This window comes from Phalangium opilio, unplaced genomic scaffold (assembly GCF_054372755.1).
Source record: "Phalangium opilio isolate 3A_F unplaced genomic scaffold, DU_Popi_V2 ptg000091l_1, whole genome shotgun sequence".
Classification (NCBI taxonomy): domain Eukaryota; kingdom Metazoa; phylum Arthropoda; class Arachnida; order Opiliones; family Phalangiidae; genus Phalangium; species Phalangium opilio.
Genome location: NW_028324196.1, coordinates 863,898 through 886,922, shown reverse-complemented (window position 1 = coordinate 886,922; position 23,025 = coordinate 863,898). Strand labels below are relative to the sequence as shown.

Sequence of the window (23,025 nt, the reverse complement as noted above, 5' to 3'; positions counted from 1 at the left end):
TTCTATCTAGGAGGATATAGGGGTGAAGGAGTCTTCGACTGCTTTTTCTTAAAGTTATGTTTCGGTCTCTCCTATGGGAGATTCGTGCACGCGAACCTAGTTACCTTGGTTACGCGCATCACGTGACCATGCAAATCCCAATTCAAAAAATAGCGGGTTCTTCATAATAGCTTAGGCCTTAGAAGCGACACCGTCTATATTACGTGTTCACTTCACATGCAGTGTTATTTTTTAATTTTATCGAGCCTTAACTCGACTCTCCCACAATCTTTAATCCATCTTAAACACTTGTCTAGTAGAGGTTTAGTTGTAGGGAAAGAGTAAAAAACCGTTACTTTTATCTAAGAACCTGAATTTACTATTAATTAAAAATCAAATAATGATAAATGTTCCGTTATAGCACTAAAAAATTGCAGCGCGACGCATTAAGCGTTTACCAAAAAATTAAAACAAAACAAACAGACGAAGCCCGATGACGATGTGCGCGGAACTAGTTGCGCGGCTAAGAATCCCCCAGAACGAGTGAAAACGGGGAAAACCACGGCCGATAATCTGTAAGCGCGTTTCAATGGGAAAACGGGCAGTCGAAGAATTAGGTTTTCAGGGATTAAGAAAAGAGATCGTGGTGGATTCTTTATTCCTAAATGGAAATTTATACCCTATTTAAAGAATTTGAACCAGAAAATGAGGGAGGTTTTGACCCTCAAGGGTATTAAAGTTCATGGCAGAAATATTGCACAAGTAAGTGTACGTTGCAATTGGTACATTAGTACTTGTTAAGCTTGTCCTTTATAATCCAACGTTAGGAAGCTGCTAAGGTTGTAAATGAAGATCCAGATCTTCCTAAATTATTTTTAGCCACAGCATCCACCTTATTTCCAAAGCAGTCAAAAGAAGACCAACTGTTGTTCCAAAAAGAATGGCAACCGAAAATTTTGCATGCCACCACAAATGAAGTTTTAACATCTTGGGATGCAAAAGCCTCGGAAAAAGGTAGAAATGTTCAAAAAGGTTGCGCGTCACTAAGAGATACCCTATTTATTGAATCCGCGAAAAGTGGCTCTCTACCCAAAGACCAAAACATTGGAAAGCAAAGTGGAAAATGATCAAAAACTAATAAAAAGGGAGTGAAGCCCGTTGATCTAGAGGTGGCAAGCTGTAGTAAAACCAAAGGGAAGAAAAAAGCAAAAGTCAAAACAAAAACCGAAGTAAAACAGAAAAAATCCAAAGCATCCGAAATGGATGGAAATAATGGACGTATGACAAGCACCAATAAAAACGAAGACACGTTGAATACAGAATTAATGGGAACCATAGAAAATAAACAAACGTGCAGAAATTCTAAAAAAGCACAATATCACTCGCATGATGATGATGCTCGGCTTCCGTCCTTCTTGGACGCAAAAAGTGCGTTTATCAAATTTTTAAGCTGAAAGTACAAGATACAATCTTAGACTATCAATGCATATCTCTTGTTGAAATTAACAAATGTACCTCATGTGATGGACACATCATCCAATAAATCTTGTGATCCAAACAAAATGGATTTGTGAACCAAGGTGTTACGTCAATGTTCATATCTTGAGACAGAGGATTTATTTTTACTCCATATGCTCCAGAATAGCCTTGTGTTAATTTGATGAGGCTTAAATTCGAACTGGCACCATCACACAGAAGGGCTGAGACTTTAAAGCCCACTTTATGGAACGCACTTAACACATTGAAGAGGCATGCTGATATAAAATGGCTGTTAGTAGAGCCTTCCGACGCAAAATATGAGCCAATGATGTCGTAGTCCGATGTTAAATCGCGCCACAAAAATTGCAACATATATCCTGCTTTTGGAAGGGTTTCCTCATCATTCATTTTCTCATATATGTCATCTAAAGTTCCCAGTTGACACGGTGACATTGCCAAGCCCATTAATTTGTGATTTTTACTGTTCCAGGCTACTTTAGGTGATACATTGACCTCATCAAAGATTAAAATGCCGTCACCCATTGGCTTTTTAAAACCCTTTGCCACCTGCTCAGTTACATAATCATCATAAAGTTCTTTCTGCCTTTTTATTCTTTCCAAATTTACTCCTGGTTCCTCGCAGTTATGTTTCATTTTGGTTTGCACACTCCTCCAGCTGGGAAGATTCAAAATGTTGAAGTTTTGTAGGGCTAAATAATCTGCTTTGCTTCGGCATGCTATTGCTTGTGCAATTCGGTATGTTATAGCACTCCAACGATTTCCTTTACTTCCAGGTGCTAGGAAGAACATACCACATGGTTATATTCCTTATGTTTAAGAATCAAAACATTATTAATGGACTGTCTTACAGTTACGATCTTGGTCTTTCCAGAAATTTAACTTGTCAGTTTCTTGTTGTTGTTTGCTGTCATTAACCCACGCTTCTTTTATTGTCTTTTTAATTTCAAGATCATTTTCTGTTGTCGAAGGTAGATCCGATACAATCTTATCAACTTCTTCCTTAAATTCTTTGTTAATAATCTCCGTTATCGTAATCATTTGTTTATTCCGTTTATCACTTAGATAAAGTTCCAGTTTTTTCAATTTATTTGTCAAGTTTTCATTCACCTTGAACAAACGAGTTTTTCTAGTTCTTAGTTTCTATTGCCGCAACCTGAGAGAACGTGGGGAAAGAAATTTCAGCTTGTGAGTTGAAGATGGTGAAGTCTTATGTTTTGAGCGCAACATTTCATCCTTGTTATTTTTAGGAGTTTCAACTTGTTTTGTACGTCTATTAATTAATGTTTTACAATAACGAGAAACATAGCTACACTTTGAGCAAGAATTGTTTCCATTTTGTATCTCAGCAATGGAAGCATTATTTGGAGGTTTAAACCAAATTAAACACTCTGAAGATGAGAATCGTTCTATCGGCTTTTTATAAATGGATACATTCTGTGGTGTGAATGGAAGCATCTTCAAATTTAAAATGGCCTCTACTGAAAGTCCAGGGCAAAGAACGTAATAATTTCGTATAACGTCGCCAAAAACTTCAGATGCCGTGTTTTCAACAATAGAGCCATCTTTAAATAACTGTTTTTTCGATACTAGGCCCTTAAAGATTAAAAAAACCGACGCAAAACCATCTTCGTCAATAACCAATTTAATTGGCTCCATTCCAAATTGAAGCATGAAATGATCCTTCCTCGTAACTTCCAAATAAACCTTGAAATATACAGTGTCAAGTACTATAATAACGACACTGTGAGCTCCTTAACGCTGGTTTTACCTTTGAGGCTTGATATTCTGACTTTTCAATACAAGAAATCTTATTTCCGTTAAGCTCATTGTGAGAAACGAGCCATGTTTTGACTGCATCAAATATCTCCTTTGCAGTTAGACGTCTTTGGTTTTGTTGGCAACGTCCAACTTCAACCTAATTAAGTTAAATATCTACCTGCCTTGAGTCCCTTGACTATGTTTGTGTCACTTGTATTTTGATAACAGCAAAGGCTTAACTTACGTCTGCGATTTCTTCCACTTTACGCTTTTTTTCCGGTAACTCCAAATCTTTCAAGTCATTGGCGATGCATCCGTGACTTCTTTTCTCTTTTTTTTTCTAATTTCAACACCGTTTGAACTAATTTATTCGCGGTATCTTTTACCGTAAAATCACACTGAGTTTGAGCATTCATCATCGTCGCCATTTTATTATCCTCCCGAATTGCGCCAAAAAAAAATAGTAACCTTCCGGTTCATAAAAATACAGACTAACGATTAAGGTACAAGTTTTCAAGTCCCACTATATTATATAGTCAGCTGAAGAACCTTGTTGGCCGCGGTATTTAACATTGATAGTCTAGCCGCTTTCATACTTTCCCCCGAAGGGGGTTTCTATGGACTTTTGATAATATTTAGAACTCACATTAATTACGATTGTCTCTTCAGCCCAGTCAAAATCTCATTCATAATGGCATATGCGCTGCACGAGATCCCTTCAAATAGACAAATTCGACTATTCCATACATGAAACAACTTCAGAGAAGAGGGCTTCTATGCTAGGAATGTTCGCTACGCGATTGAGCTTCTTTAAACGGAGCCTGAGACTGGCTATAGCCTCCCGCGTTTATCGCAAATGTGAGGCCAGGGATAGATTTAATTTTAGAAGTGGGAATAGAGAATAGAGTAATCTAAGAGCGCGTCAAATTACCGGACCTCCTTCCACGGAAAGGAGGGGTATGAAAGAAGAGGCGTGTCAAAGCGACAAAGGTAAAAAGGAATAACGTAATTTTTGCCGATCCCGTCAGCAACGTCATAAAAACCTAGTTTAAGTGAGCCAATCTGAAATTTTAAACTTTTTATTACCTGTTGGAGGGAGGGGCTCTATACAGGGCTCTGAGTCGGACTGAATTAAACGCTAACCGTTCTCTATTCCTACCTCTAAAATTAAATCTATCTCTGTTGAGTAGGGCTGTGCGAATAGTGGTTTTTCAAACCGAATCGAATACGAATCGAATAGTAAATCTCCTATTCGAAATCCGAATCGAGTACTCGTTCAAACGAATATTACTCGTTTTTCAAAAATTCTGGTTGGAATAGAATGGAATTTTTCCTAAGACTGAATAATTGGTGAGAGAAAAACAAAACATCGCGAATTGCGCAATCGCAATGAAATTCCATAAACGAAACAGCTTCATATATGTCATGTGACCACAGTCCCTCCCATTTCCAATCGAATACTCGTTTTCTATTCTAATTTAGCCCCTTGGAAGCGATTACTCGGTTTTGGGAGCTGTATTCGTATGTAAATAGGTTATTCGAATTTCTTTTCGAATAATCGTTTCTTAATTCGAATACTCGTTTTTCTCCAAATGGCAAATTCGATTCGTCGAATCGAATAATCGAATCGAATTAAACGAATACTATTCGAAAATTCGAGTATTCGCACAGCCCTACTGTTGAGGCTTAATAATAAAGCCGACCGCAACCAAAAATGGGCATAGGCGTGATTCACAACTGACGTTCAAAGCTACCGATGGAAAAGCCTAAAAATTAAATGAAAAAAAAATGAATGCCGGTAATAATGATCACAACTGAAAATAACAGCTAACAGCTAAAACGAACGGTAAACACTTGAAGTTGGTCTCTCTGCGCTTCTGGGACCCTATTCTGTAATTTTCTCGATCCCGACCGTAAACCTTACGGTTCCGGTAAAGTTTCCAGTTTTCCGTTTTTAGCATAACGGTCAACTGAAAAATCCCGAAAAATGCTTTTCTATAACTTTTCCGTTAAGTAAATACTTTTTTCCCGTTGATTTTTCAATTCCCGGTAAAATTTCACCTTAGTGTTTTCGTTAGGCTTAAGTAGAATATTATTGACAGATAGTTCACTTGGTTTTTCTTTAATTGTTTATAAATTGTCAACTTAATTCACTTTCATTTATCGCGAAAAACGCCTTGTTACGCAAAACATTACCTTTTTTTCATCTTCAGCAGATAGTGTATGAGCCACCTACATTTTCGGGTACCAACTCTAGGGACTAAAAACGAATGTAATTTTCGGAAAGATGGTTGGATAGGGTTTGCAAAACCGTGTGATGGCACTGTCTATCGCCCAGCTATTCAAGATGGCGCCGGTTTCAAGATGGCGGCTTAAGGAAAATTTAAATCGGCTGTATCTAATGAACTACTAATTGTATTGCAATGTTTAATATCTCAAATGGAAGATGTTAAACAGTTCTTTAATTTATTTACACTGGTGTTTCATCATAAATTGCATATTTTTGCAGAAAATTACCAAAAAGAGATTTTGACCTCCTAAAGATACGATGTTTTGTTTTATTAAAGGAAAACACTACGACTTGGAAAATTTTCAACATCATATATCATATCTACATTAAATAAGCTGCATTTTAAGCTATTATTTACCTTCTTACGTTAATTTATGAATAAGTGGAGAAATTATACATACAATCCGCGGTTATATAGTTTTCGTATGGTAGTGGTTGTTTAAACCTTTATTAGGATTTTAGTAAATATTATCACAATACCGACTCCGAAAACAACATTCAACTTCTACAACAATATATTTTTATTTTAACTACGGATGGTATATGGTAAATAGAAAATCTTGTTAATTTACATCATTCGTCATCACTGTTACACGAGTCGCTCATATTGTGTTCTCGTTCAATTTCGTTGGCAAGTTCTTCATCTATCATATTTGTGCAGTCTAACAACTTACAACCGGACGTACATTTGAGGCCATTCATGATGCATGAGCAGACTGTTGGTTTGTAGCTTCGAGAACATTTGCAAACCATTAGGCTTAAAACTATTTCTGGTGCAGGAGCCCCTGTCATCCAAACAATTTCAAGTTCTCCGTCTTTGTCAACTTTCCATCCGTGGCCTTCAGTTGGTTCTGGAATATCGGGATCGTTTTCAAGACTACGTTTCCAAATACCAGCTTGGTAATTAGCTCGCTTGTTATGCTGTAAGAGAGTATCTGAACAAGGTGGCAACTGACCGGATTCAACATTTCCTTTCTTTGCTCGAAAAATCTGATAGCGTAAAGTGTTCACGTCTTTGACCTTCGTATTGTTGGAATAGATTTGGCATGTTAATTCTTGTATTCCTGCTATTGTTTCATTAGTAAGATCCCAGTTGCATCCGAGAGTGGAAATGGCACATCTGAGCTCCTCATTATTTGAAATTATCTTTAGCGCTTTTAGTTTTCCTTGACCAGCCATAGAACTAACGGTATCACAGCCGGTCCACGAATGCAATCCTAGTAGAGAGCTGCAAACTTCTTTTCCAAGAGCTGAAGCCATTTTAGATATGTCAATGATTCTAACTTTGGCCTGAGTTCCTCTACTGACGAAAATATTGCTTTTAATTTCCGTATTAAAAGCCAAGAACAAAATCAGAACGTCTGTATCGTCGGAGAGGCATACTAAGCTTTCGTACTCTTCAGAAGCGTGTTTTGCATGTAAAAGTAAGCGAGTATCAGCTTCTTCGTGACTAGACTCAAGTTCTCCTATCTCTTCGATGTCCATTTTGGTGACTTTTATGCATTTCTCTAAGCAAGTGACGTACAAAACAACGTCAACTAGTCGATCTCTTCTCTTTTGTTCTTTCCAGCTCTCCGTCAAAAACTGTATAAGGTTGTTTTTGCTTTCAGAACAAGATAAAATACGCCTCCAATTTTTAATTTTATGGTTTGGCCTAATTTGATTAAAAGAAAGACCTTCAGTACACCCTCTTTTCACTCGTTCTGCTGACTTTATAGACTTAGACTTATAAACGTCAAAAACTACGTCAATTCTTTGACTTCCTATGCCAGCCTTAAGAATCTGACGAAAAATGTGATCGGAAAGCTCTTCAAAAGTGTGATTTTCTCCGTGCAGCTTCTGAATCAGCGCCATTCCATCGATAAGTGCAGCATTTGGTCTTGGAATATTTTCAGTTGGAGCCACCTTGTTCTCAAGATAATTTCCAAAGGCAGCTTTGTTGGTTTTTTTTTTAAGCTGCCATCGGCGTTCGCCAGTGTCCATGGTAAAGGTCCCAATGGATGGCTGAAAACGTCTTGCATGTCGAGTTTTCGATTTTCCGCAATCAAAATTATGTTAGCAAAGAGCCTTTGGTCAGATTTTAGGACGATGTCGTTATTTTTAACATTCGTCGACGTCGTCATAAAAATACCACGTTATCTTTATTGCGTTGTATTTTGGTATGACTAATTCATAACACTAGGCTAACAGCGCCGCTTGTAGTGAATCTAAACCATTGCTGCACTTATATTAAAATGTGTTATTTTTTAAGTTTAAAACGAAATAACTATTAAAATTATCATCTCCAACTGAATAAGGTAATTTTTATTTTTTTGAAAAATATATAAAGCAGAATAAAACGCTCCAGATTTGACTAAAAGTAAGGCAGCCCCTAAATCTTTCTTTCCACCACTTATTCATAAATTAACGTAGCAAAGTAAATAATAGCTTAAAATTCAGCTTATTTAATGTAGATATGATCATGAGTTAATAATATGTTAGCTCCCTATAAGTTACTCAGGCAATTCATTTTTATACTCCAGCGTTTTCTCCCGCGCCGCCGGCTTCCCAATTATATGCGACGCTCTGCGGCCGCCACGGGAACGAAAATCTTATTTACTCTTCTTTCCGGTTTTTCCCCGGAAGCGCGTGTAGTGGAAGTTAGCCAATGATATCGGAGCTATTTCAGCAGCCGAATATTTCGCTCAGTAGCCTCGGTTAAGAAAACAGTTAAGAGATCAGTGGATTGGATTTAGCTGTTGTATAATTTTCACGTTTCAAGTCACAATAACAACTCTTATCTTTAGCATTCTTTATCAATATTGGCAAATTGCATTGAGTTCGTGCATTTTTTGTCTCAGTACTGACACAAACGCCGTGATTTAATGTTAAATTGTTGAAACATAAACATTCACGACTAAAACACTCCCTTGGAGGTCGAGGAACCGTACGAGCGGGATTTTATTCGACAAGAGAGAGCGCAACATTCGGGTTTGTTCCCGCGCGGGCGAAATGAGAAGAAATCGCTGGATACATTACGCCTATGGAGCCTAAGTAACTTATAGGGAGCTAACATATTATTAACTCATGATATGATATATGATGTTGAAAATTTTCCAAGTCGTAGTGTTTTCCTTTAATAAAACAAAACATCGTATCTTTAGGAGGTCAAAATCTCTTTTTTGGTAATTTTCTGCAAAAATATGCAATTTATGATGAAACACCAGTGTAAATAAATTAAAGAACTGTTTAACATCTTCCATTTGAGATATTAAACATTGCAATACAATTAGTAGTTCATTAGATACAGCCGATTTAAATTTTCCTTAAGCCGCCATCTTGAAACCGGCGCCATCTTGAATAGCTGGGCGATAGAGAGTGCCATCACACGGTTTTGCAAACCCTATCCAACCATCTTTCCGAAAATTACATTCGTTTTTAGTCCCTAGAGTTGGTACTCGAAAATGTGATATTGAGCACCTGGCTCATGGACTAAGAGTGAAGAATTCCCAATTTCATAAATCGGTAGGTCATTTTAAATATCACTCTCGAAACTTAATTTACATTATGACCAGAAATAAATACATTTGTAACAATTAAGTATATATCAGTTTAGTAGCGTTTTTGAAATAGGCTTAACAACTCGTTTTTAATCTGTAAAGTCCCTAACGGATGGCTTCGAGCTCACGAAAAGTTAACGTTTACCGTTACCGTTAAGTTTTCGTCCAAAAAGTTACAGAATAGACTTTTTATCAAAACGGTTTTAGCCGACCGTAATCTTTACGGTTCACGAAAACTTTACGGCAAAAACGCTTACAGAATAGGGTCCCAGGTCTGCTACTCCTTTCGTTTATTTTCTATGGCAAAAATGATAACTTTGGGAGGTATTGGGATATAAGGCCACTCTGTGTTATAAGACTTTTATTGTGTAGGAAAGAAAACTAGCCTTTTTAAAGAAGTTTTGGATAACTATTAATATCATTATTGATTACTAGTTAAAAGTTGAAAAATATTTATAAAATTTGGAGGAAAATTTTCAAATAACAAGACTTCCTTCGAGTTTCAAACTGAAGAATGCTCGTGTGCTTTATTGAACTATTTTATACAAACAAGACAGTCACTTTCAGCTTGAATTTTTGCTTGATATTTTATTGGACATACCCTAGCCCTTAAAGGGAGGATAAAGAGGAAAATAAAGTTATTTTTTATCGATTCTTCTTCTAATTATAAAACCATTTTGCATAGTGAAACATCCAGGAAATACCGTCTGCGTTCTTGAACAATTTATTACAAAGAAGACTGTCACTTTCAGTTTCAATTGTATTTTACTTAACCTCGCTTAGCCCTTAAACACATTTTTAATCTTTTATTAAATGACAGACAAAAACGCTAAATCGGGTTCAAGTCGCCCATCAAAAGAAACACATCATGTGGCGGCAGGGTCTCATGGAGGTGTCCAAAAAGGTCGCAAAGCGTAACCAGGTAAGCCAGGGAAGAACTTGGTGGACGATAGACACAACCGACCACAGCCGAACGAAAGCCGCAAGTAAATGTCACAAATACCGCTTCGATTGGAATCCCATCGTCAGAGTTTTGGAATGCGCATGGGAGCTCGACAGGAACAGGATGTAATGATTCATGTAACGACAATAAAACACCGCCACCTCTGGTAGGACGATCCTTCCGGAAAGTTATGTATTCCGTGGGTAGTAACTCCGAATCCATAACCGAAGAGTCTAGCCAAGTTTCCGTGTGGCCAATGATATCATAGCGCGAGGAGTTCTAAAGTGCTAGATCGTTCAGCTTGTTACGCAGGCTTCGAACATTGGCATGGAAGAAAGTGATGCAATTCGAACGTCGAGGGGGCTGTGTCGATAAGGCGGAATGATCCGGAGATGTAGGTTCTTGAATAGCAAAAAACGAGTCACTTAAGGCTGGTAGAGAGCAGGTCGGGCACATATAGGGCTCGTCCGAAGATATGATATTTGCACCCGACTTGATTTTTCATTTCACCCTCCCTTTAATAGTATGAAAAGTACAAGTAAATAAAAAACTCAATATTTACCCGCGACTAAATTTAAACATTCTACTTGAACATTTAAGACACCAGTCGCTGAACTGTTAATTTTATTGTTGAGAAAAATCTCGTTGATTACTTCAAGAAGACCCACTTTCTTAATAGTGGTAAGGATCTCATTGGTGACGCCATTATTCTATTAAATGCAATAAAATAATTAACATCGCATTTAAAGGAAAAGTTCAGGTAACATAACATTATACCTTTAAAAGTACGGCCTTTTTTAAATATAAAATGAAAACTAAATATCTCTCATTGCAAAATAATTAGCATTTAATTAGTCTTAAAAAAATCAAGCATTAAATGCTAATTATTTTGTAATAAGAGATCATATATTTCCTGTTTTTAACTTATTATACTTAATTCCATTTATATTCAGAAAAAGGCCGTTCATTTAAGGTATATTGTTTTGTTACCTGAAATTTTCAATTTAAAGCAAAGCGCGGGCCACCCGTAACTCGATTTTCGCTCACTAGATGGCTCTACCCAAAAATCTTGAAAGGCGGGATTTATATGGGTATCAGCCTGTTATTGGTTAATGCCATGACCAATAGCAACTTCAAATTAAAATTCGTCTGCACAGACTGCATTTCAAACGCGCATTATTGATTAAAAGTAGTTGAGGGTTCTGTAGAATTCTCTTTCAGGGTTCGTACGAAATTTTGACATTGAAAATCCCTGATTTTTCCAGCTTATCCCTGACCATTTTAAGTATGTGTTTACCAGAGCCCACTTCATCACACGTCCCTCATATTGCTCGAAGCATGGTTTGATATAGCGAATGAAATCCCTGACTTTTTAGGAAAAAAGTTTAAACTTTCCCAGGCTCCGTACGAACCCTGTCTTTATAAAGAATAAATTTATCTTATGTTTTGGGTCATTTACAATAAAGGCTAAAGGGAAACTAGATTTGCCACATTAGTGGTGAAAAAGAATTCTATACAGCCATATGAGAGCATCCTGACGTCAGCATGATGTGATTGGGACTAAGGAACTTTTAATAAGTTAACAATCTTGCAAATAAATTAAATATTTTGTATTACTAATCTACTAGCTGTTCCATTTAAATAGTAATAGCAAAAATGGCCAGCACATTTCATAGTTAATCACAATACTTTAAGTTATACTCACACTTTTTCATCAATTCCATTCCTTAACTCGTTATTTTCAAGGAAATATTTACGGAAAAACAAACGAGCTTCCATAATCTCAGCATTCCTGACGCCAATTGTTTTTTCCAGCAATGTTAAACTTGTTTGAAAGAATTGACTTTTTATCGGCAAAGCCCGTGATATGAATAAAATACCACAAAACTTGTTGTAGTAGAGTAAGTGAACAGTATAAACTGTAACGTGGTAATAGTAATACCATAAGATATGTTCCATAAGTATGACCAGAAGTAAGATAAGGGACTAGAAGTATCGAGGTGACCAAATGGTTCACTCGGCGAAAGTGAATATTCTTGATAACACACCAAGGGTTGGCCCTCTGGTAGCGGTTTCGGAATTTTCCCTCTCCAAAACGTGAGACGCTCGCGCGGCGGAAGACGGCCGAACTAGATTCAAGCACCCGCGTCCGTGTCCGTGTTCCGCGGCTTAAGGTTGAGGGGAAGGGGGTAGGAAATTTTGTTGAAACTCGACCCAATTTCTTTTCTCTCTAATGTAGGCGCTATGAAAGCGGCATAAAATCCTCAAATTTGTTCATTAGTGCTATTACCAATGCTACTTTAGCAATTTACTTCTAGTCCCTTATCTTACTTCTGGTATGACACTACTTATACTTCGTAATGCTACTGAGAGACTTACAGCTCGAGCTAGTTCGAGAATTGATTAACTACACTCGGTGCTTAATTTTGCAGCCTATCTTATTATTATTGAGTCTGTACTAAGCCTTTGACAGCGCCTCGCCAGGCGGCGCTCTACCCTGAATCTATGACCTACGTCACTCACTTCATGACAAGCTCCAATTTCATCAAACGTATTATTTTTCCTACAAAATTTTTTATCTAAATTTAAATTCCTTATAGGATTTTAAAATTTTACTATAATTAAGTAAAAGTTATAGGACCTTTCATAAAATTACAGAATAATAGACGGCAGGTTCAAAAATATAGAATTTTATGGGAATTATAGGACCGCTACGCTACCCGCGCGATCTAACTGACCTCCAATCCTCGACGATAAAAGAGTGAGAGCCACCTAGTGGCATTTCTTTAAACTAAACCTCAACCGCGACTCGCTTTAATTATATATTTAGCGGCTGATGCCAAAATTAAATTTTTTAATGATAATTGCATTTTCACATTTTCAACTTTTAGGCAAGTTTAGTATCAGCAAGAAGTGATATCTATTTTATTAGCGCGACGCGATGACGAATATTACGTATTTTCCGACTGAGGAGAGGTTGGCGAAATAGCCCGGCCTCCTTTTACGTATAGCTCCCCCCCTTGGTATTTTGAAAGTGGGACTGGGACTATGACGCGCGAATACTTAGGCATCTTATACCTTCTCCCTAATAAACTAGATATCACTTCTTGGTATCAGAACCCCCAAGAATCCCTAAGACCCAATCTTCACATATACTTACAATAGGGGTAGTAAATTCATAATAGTTGTTTTAACTGCCACGGAGTCCCCCTTCGATTTGCTTAACAGAAATAGAAGTTCTAGGACCTGTAAGAAATGAATAGGATTATATCATAAGTTTATAAGATATGTTCATTCCATAAGTTTGTCACTGGTTACAAACTGGAGCTTGTCATAAAGTGAGCGAGGTAGGTTATAGATTCAGGGTTAAGCGACGCCTGGTGAGGCACTATCAAAGGCTTAGTAATACAGACTAAATAATAGTAAGATCACTACCAACGAGATACACAAGGCCCATGCGGGCCCCAATTTTTTTTTCTGGACCTTCTAAATCGCCACGATTTTCCTCTAGAGGCGCGTTTAAGTCTAGAAAAATTACGTAAACCTCACATGACCATCTGTCTGCTCTAAGTTTCGAACCTCGAGCGAAGGAGCGTGCGGCGGGATTAAATGTGAATTGAGCCTAATTAGTAAGTGTATTAAAGAGATTAAGAAGCGCCATCTATCAACCGCACGAGTCAAATATATATGGGTGAGTGACTCCCCCTTCGAAGTGGGCGTGCATGGGCCTTGTATATTTCGTTGGTAGTGGTAAGATGGACTGCAAAATTAACCGAGTGTAGTCTGCAATTCTCGCTTGTCGTTCTCGAACTAGCTCGAGCCGAAAGTCTCTAGCATTAAGAGACTTATGGATGGAACATATCTTATAAACTTATGTTACATACAATATTCTCGATTACAGAGAAAACAGTAAACATTGACTTAGGAAGTTAGGAACTATATATAGAAAGATGTCAAAACTAACAGGCACTTTCGCCAAGGAATCCTTCTTTTTAACATTGGCATTGAAGTAGGCGCAGATTGGTAGAAGAATTTTATACGTTTCAGTCAAATCTTCCAGTAAAAACGGGTTTTGTGCTGAAATGAAACATTCGATCATATCACAAATTGTCTTAAGAGATAGTTTGCAAACAATTTGAAAATAATCGGATTTTAAGAGTCTGTCTAAAATACCAGAAGAAAAAATTGCAACCTGAAAGCCTCATACTAAGAGATAGTCAAATCTGGGACTCTTAAGGGTCAGTAAACTAGACGGCGGACCATTGAATTTTTTTAAGTCGTTATTGACGTCACAACCCCAGGGGCTAAGAAAAACGAAAGCCCTTAAGGCATATTCCTATTTTGGTGTTATTCAACCTTATCCGGCAGGTGATACAATTCAGAGTTCATACAACTTTTGGAAAACAAATTTCCCTGAATTTTCCAGTATATGAAGTATCCCATGGAGCAAATGTTAACGAAGGAGGGGGGGGGGAAATAGGACTATTACATAATCAAAGGACATTCCCGTATCTCTTATATAACCAGAGTTATGAGCCTCCAAAAATTAGTGTAATGTTAACCTATGGAACATTTATTATTCGGCCCCTGTTTGACGCAAATTTCCCTGATTTCCCTGAATTTTTCCAAAAATTGGAAATTTCACTGAGGTTTTTGTCAACTATTTATTTCCCTGATTTTTCCAGGTTTGTATGAACCCTGACAATTAATAATAATAATAATAATAATAATAATAATAATAATAATAAAAGGCTTTTTATTGGAGCAATCATTAAGAATTAGATCTTATTTACAATGATGTCCGGTCGATTTTAAATTAAAATAAATAAAATAAAATACTATTATGGTAGATAAAATTCAAGTGTAACATTCAAGTATAATTAATGTAGAAGCGTATTATTGATATATTTTTGGACTTCTAGTTTGTATTTCTGGAGGGTTTGTTGGGTTTTGAGTTGGTGGGGTTGGTTGTTCCAGAGCTTTATGCCTCGAAATTTAACACTTTTGTCTCTGAAGTTGGAGTTAAAAGCTTCGTTTGTAAAATTGGTAGTGTTTCCTCTTGTTCTTTCTATATTGTTGTTCTCAGTGAACCAATCAGGAGTTGTTTCGGGGGACAGTCTATATTTTATTTTGTACATAAGCGTCAGTAAGTCAAGATGGTAGTTGTATAATGGGGAGGCAATATTAGCCGTTCGTTTCGCGTCCGTGGCCGAGGAGTATTTGCGTGCTTTGCTTATAAATTTTGCACACCTAGTGGAGAGGGAGTCCAGTCTTGCCATGTTGGTTTTATTAGTATTCTGGTAGAAGACGTTGCCATAACTTATTAGAGGTTGTATACAGGCGTTGAATACAATCCGTGTAGTATTTATGTCAAGGAATTGTTGTAGAGGTCTTAAAGTCCAGAGACGCGAATTGACTTTTTTCGTCACGTAGTCTACATGGTTGGTCCAGGTTAGTCGCTCATCTATCCACAATCTCAAGTATTTGTACACTGTGGTTCTTTTGATTGTACCATTGCATAGCTCTAAGATGTCATCGGCCAACTCTCTTAATCTCCGGTTCGGGGAGAGTATCATGAACTTTGTTTTATTTTCGTTGAGGATCAGACCTTTTTGGTTTAGTTTTGATTTTAAAACCAAACTCAAAATTGGGCCTATGATATTGCTACCAACGCCGATTATAGGAACCGCAGCGGGGGTCTCGGACTCTCGGGAGTGGGGAGGGACTGGGAAAACGCCGGAGCTCACAACCAATCGCGAGAGAGATTAGCCGGATGTGAGGAACCCCTTTACAATCACAAAATCATTCCTGTTTGACATGTTTTACATCAATGATTGTTGAGATTGGGGAAATCGTTTGCCTTTTTCCAAAAGATTCAAACAATTCGCTGACTGCTTTACAATACCAAACATTTCCTATATTAAAATATCCTGACAGGTCTTGGGCTGAATATTATTTATTCAGCATATTAAGAATTAAAATCCTTTATACCCATTTTGTAAAGTACGGAAATAGATTTCTGGGCCGCAAAAGCACCGCCATCCTCTTCGCTTAATGAGAGCAAATCCACTAATGATAACACCAAGTCCTCAGTCAAATTATTTTCGTTTGCAAATTTCGGTTGCGCGAGTAAGACCTGAAAATAAAAAATAAATAAATAAAAAAAGTGTTTGTCTAAGTCTAGCCATTTCAATTTCTCTTGGCTCCTGTGGCATCCCAAACAATTTGGATACTATTCTACCTACAAATAGGGACTTGGCAATTCGGGCTTAACTCCGCCCCCAACGCCATTATGGTATGCATTTTTCTTCTACAGAATGAAAGCTATATAAGCCTCTCCAGGGTTCATACAAAATCTGGAAAATCAATTTCCCTGATATTTCCCGGTTTTCCAGGTTTGTATGAACCCTGCTCTCTGGTATGTTTTAAGCCCTAGTGGAAGGTAGCGTGACGTAGTACTGCCAAGTCCCTATTTTACCTTGCAAAAGGCGGGAACCAATCAGAACCCTCATCAGGGCGGAGCTAAAAAAGCGTTTGCAAAGTTTCACGGGTAAATCAACTCCACCCCCCCCCCCCGATTATGGGACCATCTAGTGGCATTTGTTCAAACTAAACCATAGCCAAGACTCGCTTTAATCTTCATTGCAGTTGAAATGAGGTTCCTCTGGAATTAATTTATTTTTGTTATTATGCAAGGTCAGAAACAACACTTATGGAACCATCGAGACACAATAAAAATATAAAATTAACTTTCTAGAATTCAGATTTCGGACGATATTTTCATATTGACCTGGGCCTGTTCAATGAAGGTTGATCTTCTTGAATTTCGCATAAAATGGTGCGAGGTTTAGCAATCACACATTGATTTTGCGCAATACGTTTCTAAAGTTATCATTTCGAAGGAAACCAAAAGGAAATTAAGTGAATCTTAACCAACTACCAGAGATAACAGAAAAATAAAATAATTTACCGGCGAATTGGCGTATTTTCGTGGAGAGGATTTAAGTAGAAGTTTCCGTGGCGAACTTTGAACGACTGTAGCGCTTACACCGGGAAACAAAACAATGGCGGGAGAAGGCGGAGCATTAGAACTAACCGATGGTATAACACCTTTTGGTTGTAAACGCGGTGTTTTGACAGCGCTGGCTGGTGTATTTTTATCAGAAGTCGGTGGTGCTTTGCGTTTCATTGGGGTACCAGTTTTTTCCCTCCATCTTCAGTTTTCTGTTGCAAAGAATTAATCCTAGAGAGTTAGTATCACCATAAGTTAATTCATAAGATATGTTCCATAAGTTTGTAAAGTCCATAAGTTTGTAAAGTCTGGTAACTTAGGAACTGGAGCTTGTCATGAAGCCGGGATTAACTAACACTAGGGATAGTTCGTTCCCCCCAAAAGATAAAGCATGCATATTCCAAACGCCCCCTAGCAGCAGCTACTATCATTAACAGGAAGCTATAAGAAAATTGGACCAAATATCACGTGTTCCATGACGTCAAAATTGAAATCCTGCCTAAATTGGGCAAAAACTACTTATTTTGCCTAGAGTTGGCGCTATATCTACATCCGTTTTGGTCCAATAAATTGGGGGAATGAAGAGGGGAATCAAGGAATAATTCGGAACATGTAGTTGGCGACAGTACTACATGGGAAACGCAGTTAGTGAACAATCCCTAGCGTTAGTTAATCCATGCATGAAGTGATTGAGGTAGGTCATAGATTAAGGATAAAGCGAGCCTGGTAAGGCGCTGCTAACAAAGGCTTAGTAATGCAGACTAAATATTAATAAGATGGAAGTCTGCAAAATAAACCGAGTTAATCAATTCTCGCTTGTCGGTCATTAACTAGCTCGAGCTGTAAGTCTCTCTCAGCAGCATTACAAAGTTTAGGTGGTGTCATACTTATGGAAAATATCTTATAAACTTATGTTACGAATTTTATTTTATAATGAAGTAAACATTGCCAGAAATAAAAGTATCTTTACCCTAGTAGCACTGCCGACGTGGGGCCTACATGGTCGGCTTTGTGTGTTACCGACGAGTTGGTAAAAAGTCACTAATAAGTCGGGAGAGTAATAGTTTAAAAGTCGAAATGTCCGCCTGGAGGGACGACGGCCCGCCGGTTTTCCTACTGTTCTGAGGCTACTATAAAACGACTGTTGGCCGACTATATGTCGGCGTTATTATGCCTACCTAAAGCCGCGCTCAATCCGACGATTTCGCGGCTTTTAAGTATAGGAACGGTAAATCGTCGGTAAAGGGCTGGTAGAGTAAGGGTTTGAGAATCGAAGTGTCCGCCCGGCGGGACGACGGCCCACCGGTTTTCCTACTGTTTTGAGGCTACTATAAAACGACTGTTGGCCGACTATATGTCGGCGTCATTATGCCTACCTAAAGCCGCGCTCAATCCGGCGATTTCGCGGCTTTTTAGTATAGGAACGGTAAATCGTCGGTAAAGGGCTGGTAGAGTAAGGGTTTGAGAATCGAAATGTCCGCCTGGAGGGACGACGGCCCGCCGGTTTTCCTACTGTTCTGAGGCTACTATAAAACGACTGTTGGCCGACTATATGTCGGCGTCATTATGCCTACCTAAAGCCGCGCTCAATCCGACGATTTCGCGGCTTTTAAGTATAGGAACGGTAAATCGTCGGTAAAGGGCTGGTAGAGTAAGGGTTTGAGAATCGAAGTGTCCGCCCGGCGGGACGACGGCCCACCGGTTTTCCTACTGTTTTGAGGCTACTATAAAACGACTGTTGGCCGACTATATGTCGGCGTCATTATGCCTACCTAAAGCCGCGCTCAATCCGGCGATTTCGCGGATTTTTAGTATAGGAACGGTAAATCGTCGGTAAAGGGCTGGTAGAGTAAGGGTTTGAGAATCGAAGTGTCCGCCCGGTGGGACGACGGCCCACTGGTTTACCCACTGTTACGACACGAATGAAATTCGACCCTCATCCATCACGTTTGAGAGTTGACTTAACCGCCTGTCAGCAAGAGGTCCGACACTTTTGCGACGATCAAACCTTAACTCGAGGCCCGACGGTTTTGCGACGATCAAGCCTTAACTCGAGGCTTCATTCGCTTATAGTAAAGGATACTGATACCTAGTATTGAAATTTCTTTAATACATTTTCAACGAAAATCACTTTAGAATTTGTACTTTGAATATTTCAAGTAACATACAGGTTGAGCATCAATTATAGCAATTTCAAATATTAAACAACGTATTCGATATTACACGACTAGTCTAATGGAAATATTTGCTGCCTAGCTAATTGGTTTCAACGAAAAGTAAACTTTTTCAGGGCGAGTAAAATATTTACATAAATTAAAGCATTTATTAATATTCATTGTTAATATCTTCGATGTGGCCAGTTACTATCTCTTAAAAACAAAAATCTTAATGAAAAATATTATTATACGCTGCCAGATTTTTTAAGGAAAAAGAAAAACATACAATTCTAAAGGGTATTATTTCACACATTTTTCTCTTAAAATGTTTGAAACCGCATAAAAATTCTGTAACTAAAACAAATTGAGATCTATTTTGGAATTCAGTTTTATTTTCACAACCAAAAATCTCTAAAATACTTAATATATAAGGTTTTTGAACTCCAAGTGCCCCAAAACACTTGCTTCTTTTATATTCAAACAAAGAAACTGAAGGTATACATAAACGTTTAAGTTTTGGTTTCACTTTATAGGGGTGTGGTTCCCAGCAGATGAGAAGCTAGGTAAAAAGCAAAGGCTTATGCATAAACCTGGCTCTAAGAGGTAGATAAATTGATAATTCAATATCAAAATTCAAACCTTACGTGACAAACGAAGACGTTTCTAGTTTATGAAGTGTGACAAAGAACCTTAGCGATGAAATTGAAAGTTAGCAAGCCAAGAACTAATCATTTTCGACCACAAAAATCTCGTTTTAACATTCTAACGACTCAGCAGCGTCAGAGATACTGGAAAGGCTGACTTGCTTAAGCTTTCGCACTAGCAGCGCCCTCTTCGATGATGACGTGCAGGCCGTTACCTTAGTTACGCCAATAGAACAGAGGCGTGTCACCTGACCCGAGAAATTACAGGAGGGAAAATTCAAACTAGAAAATCAGATGTGTTTTCTTGCTTTGCAGTTTTTTGTAAGGTTAAGTTTCTAGTGTTGCCAAAAATATAGTATTATCAACTTCTGATTGTGGGTCGAAATATAGTAAAAGTTAAATATATAACAAAAATATTTTGGTGGCATATGCGGAATAGTAAAACTCCAAAAAAAACCGTCCCACGGAAAAAGAAGGCCTACCAACAACTTCGTTTTTCATTTTACTCTTTTTAAACGTGACAATACCGACTAGCGGGAAGGAGTTGGTAATCAATTGGCAAAAATGGGTTACATGTTTAGGACGGTAGGCAAGCCTACTTCAAACCACCACAGTTCCAACTGTCTGATAAATGTCGGTTACTAAACGGCCTAAGAATAACTTTGCTTTTAATTTTACTCTTCTTAATCGTCACAATACCGACTAGCGCGAGGGAGTTGGTAATCAATTGGAAAAAAAATAAGTTGGAATTTACTAGACGGTGGGCAAGCCTACTTTAAACCATTTCAGTTCCAACTGTCGGTTACTAAACGGCCTAAGCATAACTTTGCTTTTATTTTTACTCTTCTTAAACGTCACAATACCGACTAGCGCGAAAGAGTCGGTAATCAATTGGAAAAAAAACAAGTTGGAATTTTCTAGACGGGGGGCAAGCCTACTTTAAACCATTTCAGTTCCAACTGTCGGATAAATGTCGGTTACTAAACGGCCTAAGCATAACATTGCTTTAAATTTCACTCTTCTTAAACGTCACAATACCGACTAGCGTGAAAGAGTCGGTAATCAATTGGCAAAAAAAATAAGTTGGAATTTTCTAGACGGTAGGCAAGCCTACTTTAAACCATCTCAGTTCCAACTGTCAGATAGATGTCGGCATAGCCAACTAAAAGAAGTAGTCGGCTCCATGAGTCGGAAAAGTGTCGGAGTAAGCATGGTACAGCCGACTGGACCGTAAACCGACTATTCGACCTTTAACCGACTATTATGCGGAAGGCTTGTGCTACTGGGGTAAACTAAGAATATCACTTGTTAAATAATTATTTAGTAACTATTAAAATAATTTAAAAATAAAATGAATATATAAATAAATAAATGAACAAATAAATAAATAAACATATAAATAAAAACGTACACTTAAAAGCCCCAATAAGTATTTTTTTTATTAATGTTATTTTCTATTTAGTAAAAAATACTTATTTAAGGCTTAAGTGTAATATTTGGGGTTTATATTTTTTAATTTCTTTTTCAGCGGTTTTTTGGATTACGGCTTCTATTTACCCGCATTCTCTTGATATTTTCCAATTCGTTTTTCAAATTTTGACTTTCAGCCGCGATGTAATCTTGATATTTTTTGCCATTGATCAAAAGGGTTCCCGCATTCTCTTGATTTTTTTCCCATTCAGCAATCATGAATTCGATTTCTAAATCCAACTAGAAACATATTTCACATTAGATTGATTGCGAGTGACTAGCATTTAACATAGTTACGAATTTTTGGAACAATTAACAGTAATTAGGGCTAAGTGTAGAGTGGAAATAAATAGAGCCTTAAAAGGAAAAGTTCAGGTAACGTTACTTTATATCTTAAAAGAATGGCAGTTTTCTAAATATGAAAGGAATTAAATATTAAAACAAGATGGCCTCGGCCACATTACAGTTTTGCGCGGACAAATTGGTAACACCAAAAACTGGGGAAGAAAGGGGAATAGGCGCCCAGCCGCAAGGGGACAGAACAACAGTTTTCCAGCTCTAAAGAGCGCAAAATTAAAAATGAATAAATGATCTCTTATTGCAAAGTAATTTGTATTTAATTAGTCTTAAAAATAATCAAGGACTACTGCGCCATCTGCCTTTGGTTTAGTGGCGTCTGCTAAATCGAACCTTTTACCCCTTATCTCTCTCAGCCTTTGAGAATTCTACCAATGCCCTAGGGGTGAGTGGTTCGATTTACCAGACGCTACTAAACCAAAGGCGGATGGCGCAGTAGTCCTTGATAATTTTTAAGACTAATTAAATGCTAGTTATCATATTGTAATAAGAGATCGCTTACTTTATTTTTAACATTTTTTTTAAAACAAATGCCGTTCTTTGAAAGTATAATGTACCGTTACCTGAAATTTTCCCTTGAAGGAAAGCGCGGCTCTGTTGGTGCCCCTAAAAGATTGTCTTTCTACTACACAGTGGCTAAGATTGCTAAAGGCTAGTTAAGTCAAAGGCAGGAACCAATGGGAACTAGTGCATTAGGTCTGATTGGTTCCTGCCTTGGCAAGGTAAAATTCGTGTCCAGAAGATTAGCCAGAATGCTAGTGGTGATCATGGAGCCGCGCCTTCCTTTAAAGTGTTAGACAAACTGAAAGGAAACTTAATAAGGTATAAATCTACCTTTGGAATTTCATGGTCCAGACGCTTTCGAGCTTTCAATTCCTGCAATAGATTTCCGCCACGGTTTTGAAAACGGCTTGGATCAGTTCCCTTAATCTATAATGATATAGTTATGGAAATTAAAATTGCAATAGCCGCCAACCAAAGTGAAATTATACAAGATGGCCCCGGCCAGATTACACTTTTTACCGCCCTCTAGTGACTAGAATTAGTATTACTATATTCATCATAAAATGACCCCGGCTAATTTATAATTTTCTGTTATCTTTTCACTGTTTATAAAATAGCATTCCTATTAGAATGAAACAAACTGTGCAAAATCTCGCAAATACAACACCTGTATCATTATTTTGCACATTAAACTTATTTATTTATTTAAAATCAATCTAGTAAGAATTTGCTTTACAGTTTAATTAAATAAGTAACTAACAAATTTCTGTCCTATGAGTGAAGTGGAACCTAATATTTGTAGGATAATATATATGACTGGGAGCCAAAATTATTCAATGATTGCAAGCTTATTCCAATATACAACCATAGCGT

General features: G+C 37.7%; 2 protein-coding genes across 2 annotated transcripts; one reads left to right on the top strand and one right to left on the bottom strand.

Annotated features, from left to right (window-relative positions):
* Window positions 1-368: 368 nt before the first annotated feature.
* LOC149644078 (uncharacterized) lies at window positions 369-1,344 on the top strand. Its single transcript, XM_089850473.1, has 2 exons — window positions 369-741; window positions 807-1,344. The coding sequence occupies exons 1-2, from the start codon at window positions 685-687 to the stop codon at window positions 1,104-1,106; spliced, it is 357 nt and encodes a 118-aa protein (XP_089706599.1). The 5' UTR covers window positions 369-684; the 3' UTR covers window positions 1,107-1,344.
* Window positions 1,345-11,792: 10,448 nt separating this feature from the next.
* LOC149644077 (uncharacterized) lies at window positions 11,793-21,509 on the bottom strand. The gene is made up of 5 exons (XM_089850493.1): window positions 21,379-21,509; window positions 16,980-17,233; window positions 16,001-16,145; window positions 13,974-14,086; window positions 11,793-11,834 (listed from the first exon to the last, which is right to left on the bottom strand). The coding sequence occupies exons 2-5, from the start codon at window positions 17,196-17,198 to the stop codon at window positions 11,793-11,795; spliced, it is 519 nt and encodes a 172-aa protein (XP_089706619.1). The 5' UTR covers window positions 17,199-17,233; window positions 21,379-21,509.
* Between the last annotated feature and the right edge of the window lie 1,516 nt (window positions 21,510-23,025).

Coding starts and splice junctions, on each gene's coding strand:
- LOC149644078 (XM_089850473.1), top strand. CDS start 685: ATGAGGGAGGTTTTGACCCTCAAGGGTATTAAAGTTCATGGCAGAAAT. Junction 742..806: donor ATGGCAGAAATATTGCACAA/GTAAGTGTACGT, acceptor ATCCAACGTTAG/GAAGCTGCTAAGGTTGTAAA.
- LOC149644077 (XM_089850493.1), bottom strand. CDS start 17,198: ATGAAACGCAAAGCACCACCGACTTCTGATAAAAATACACCAGCCAGC. Junction 16,146..16,979: donor GAAAATACGCCAATTCGCCG/GTAAATTATTTT, acceptor TTTTATTTTCAG/GTCTTACTCGCGCAACCGAA. Junction 14,087..16,000: donor TTCCGTACTTTACAAAATGG/GTATAAAGGATT, acceptor GTTTCATTTCAG/CACAAAACCCGTTTTTACTG.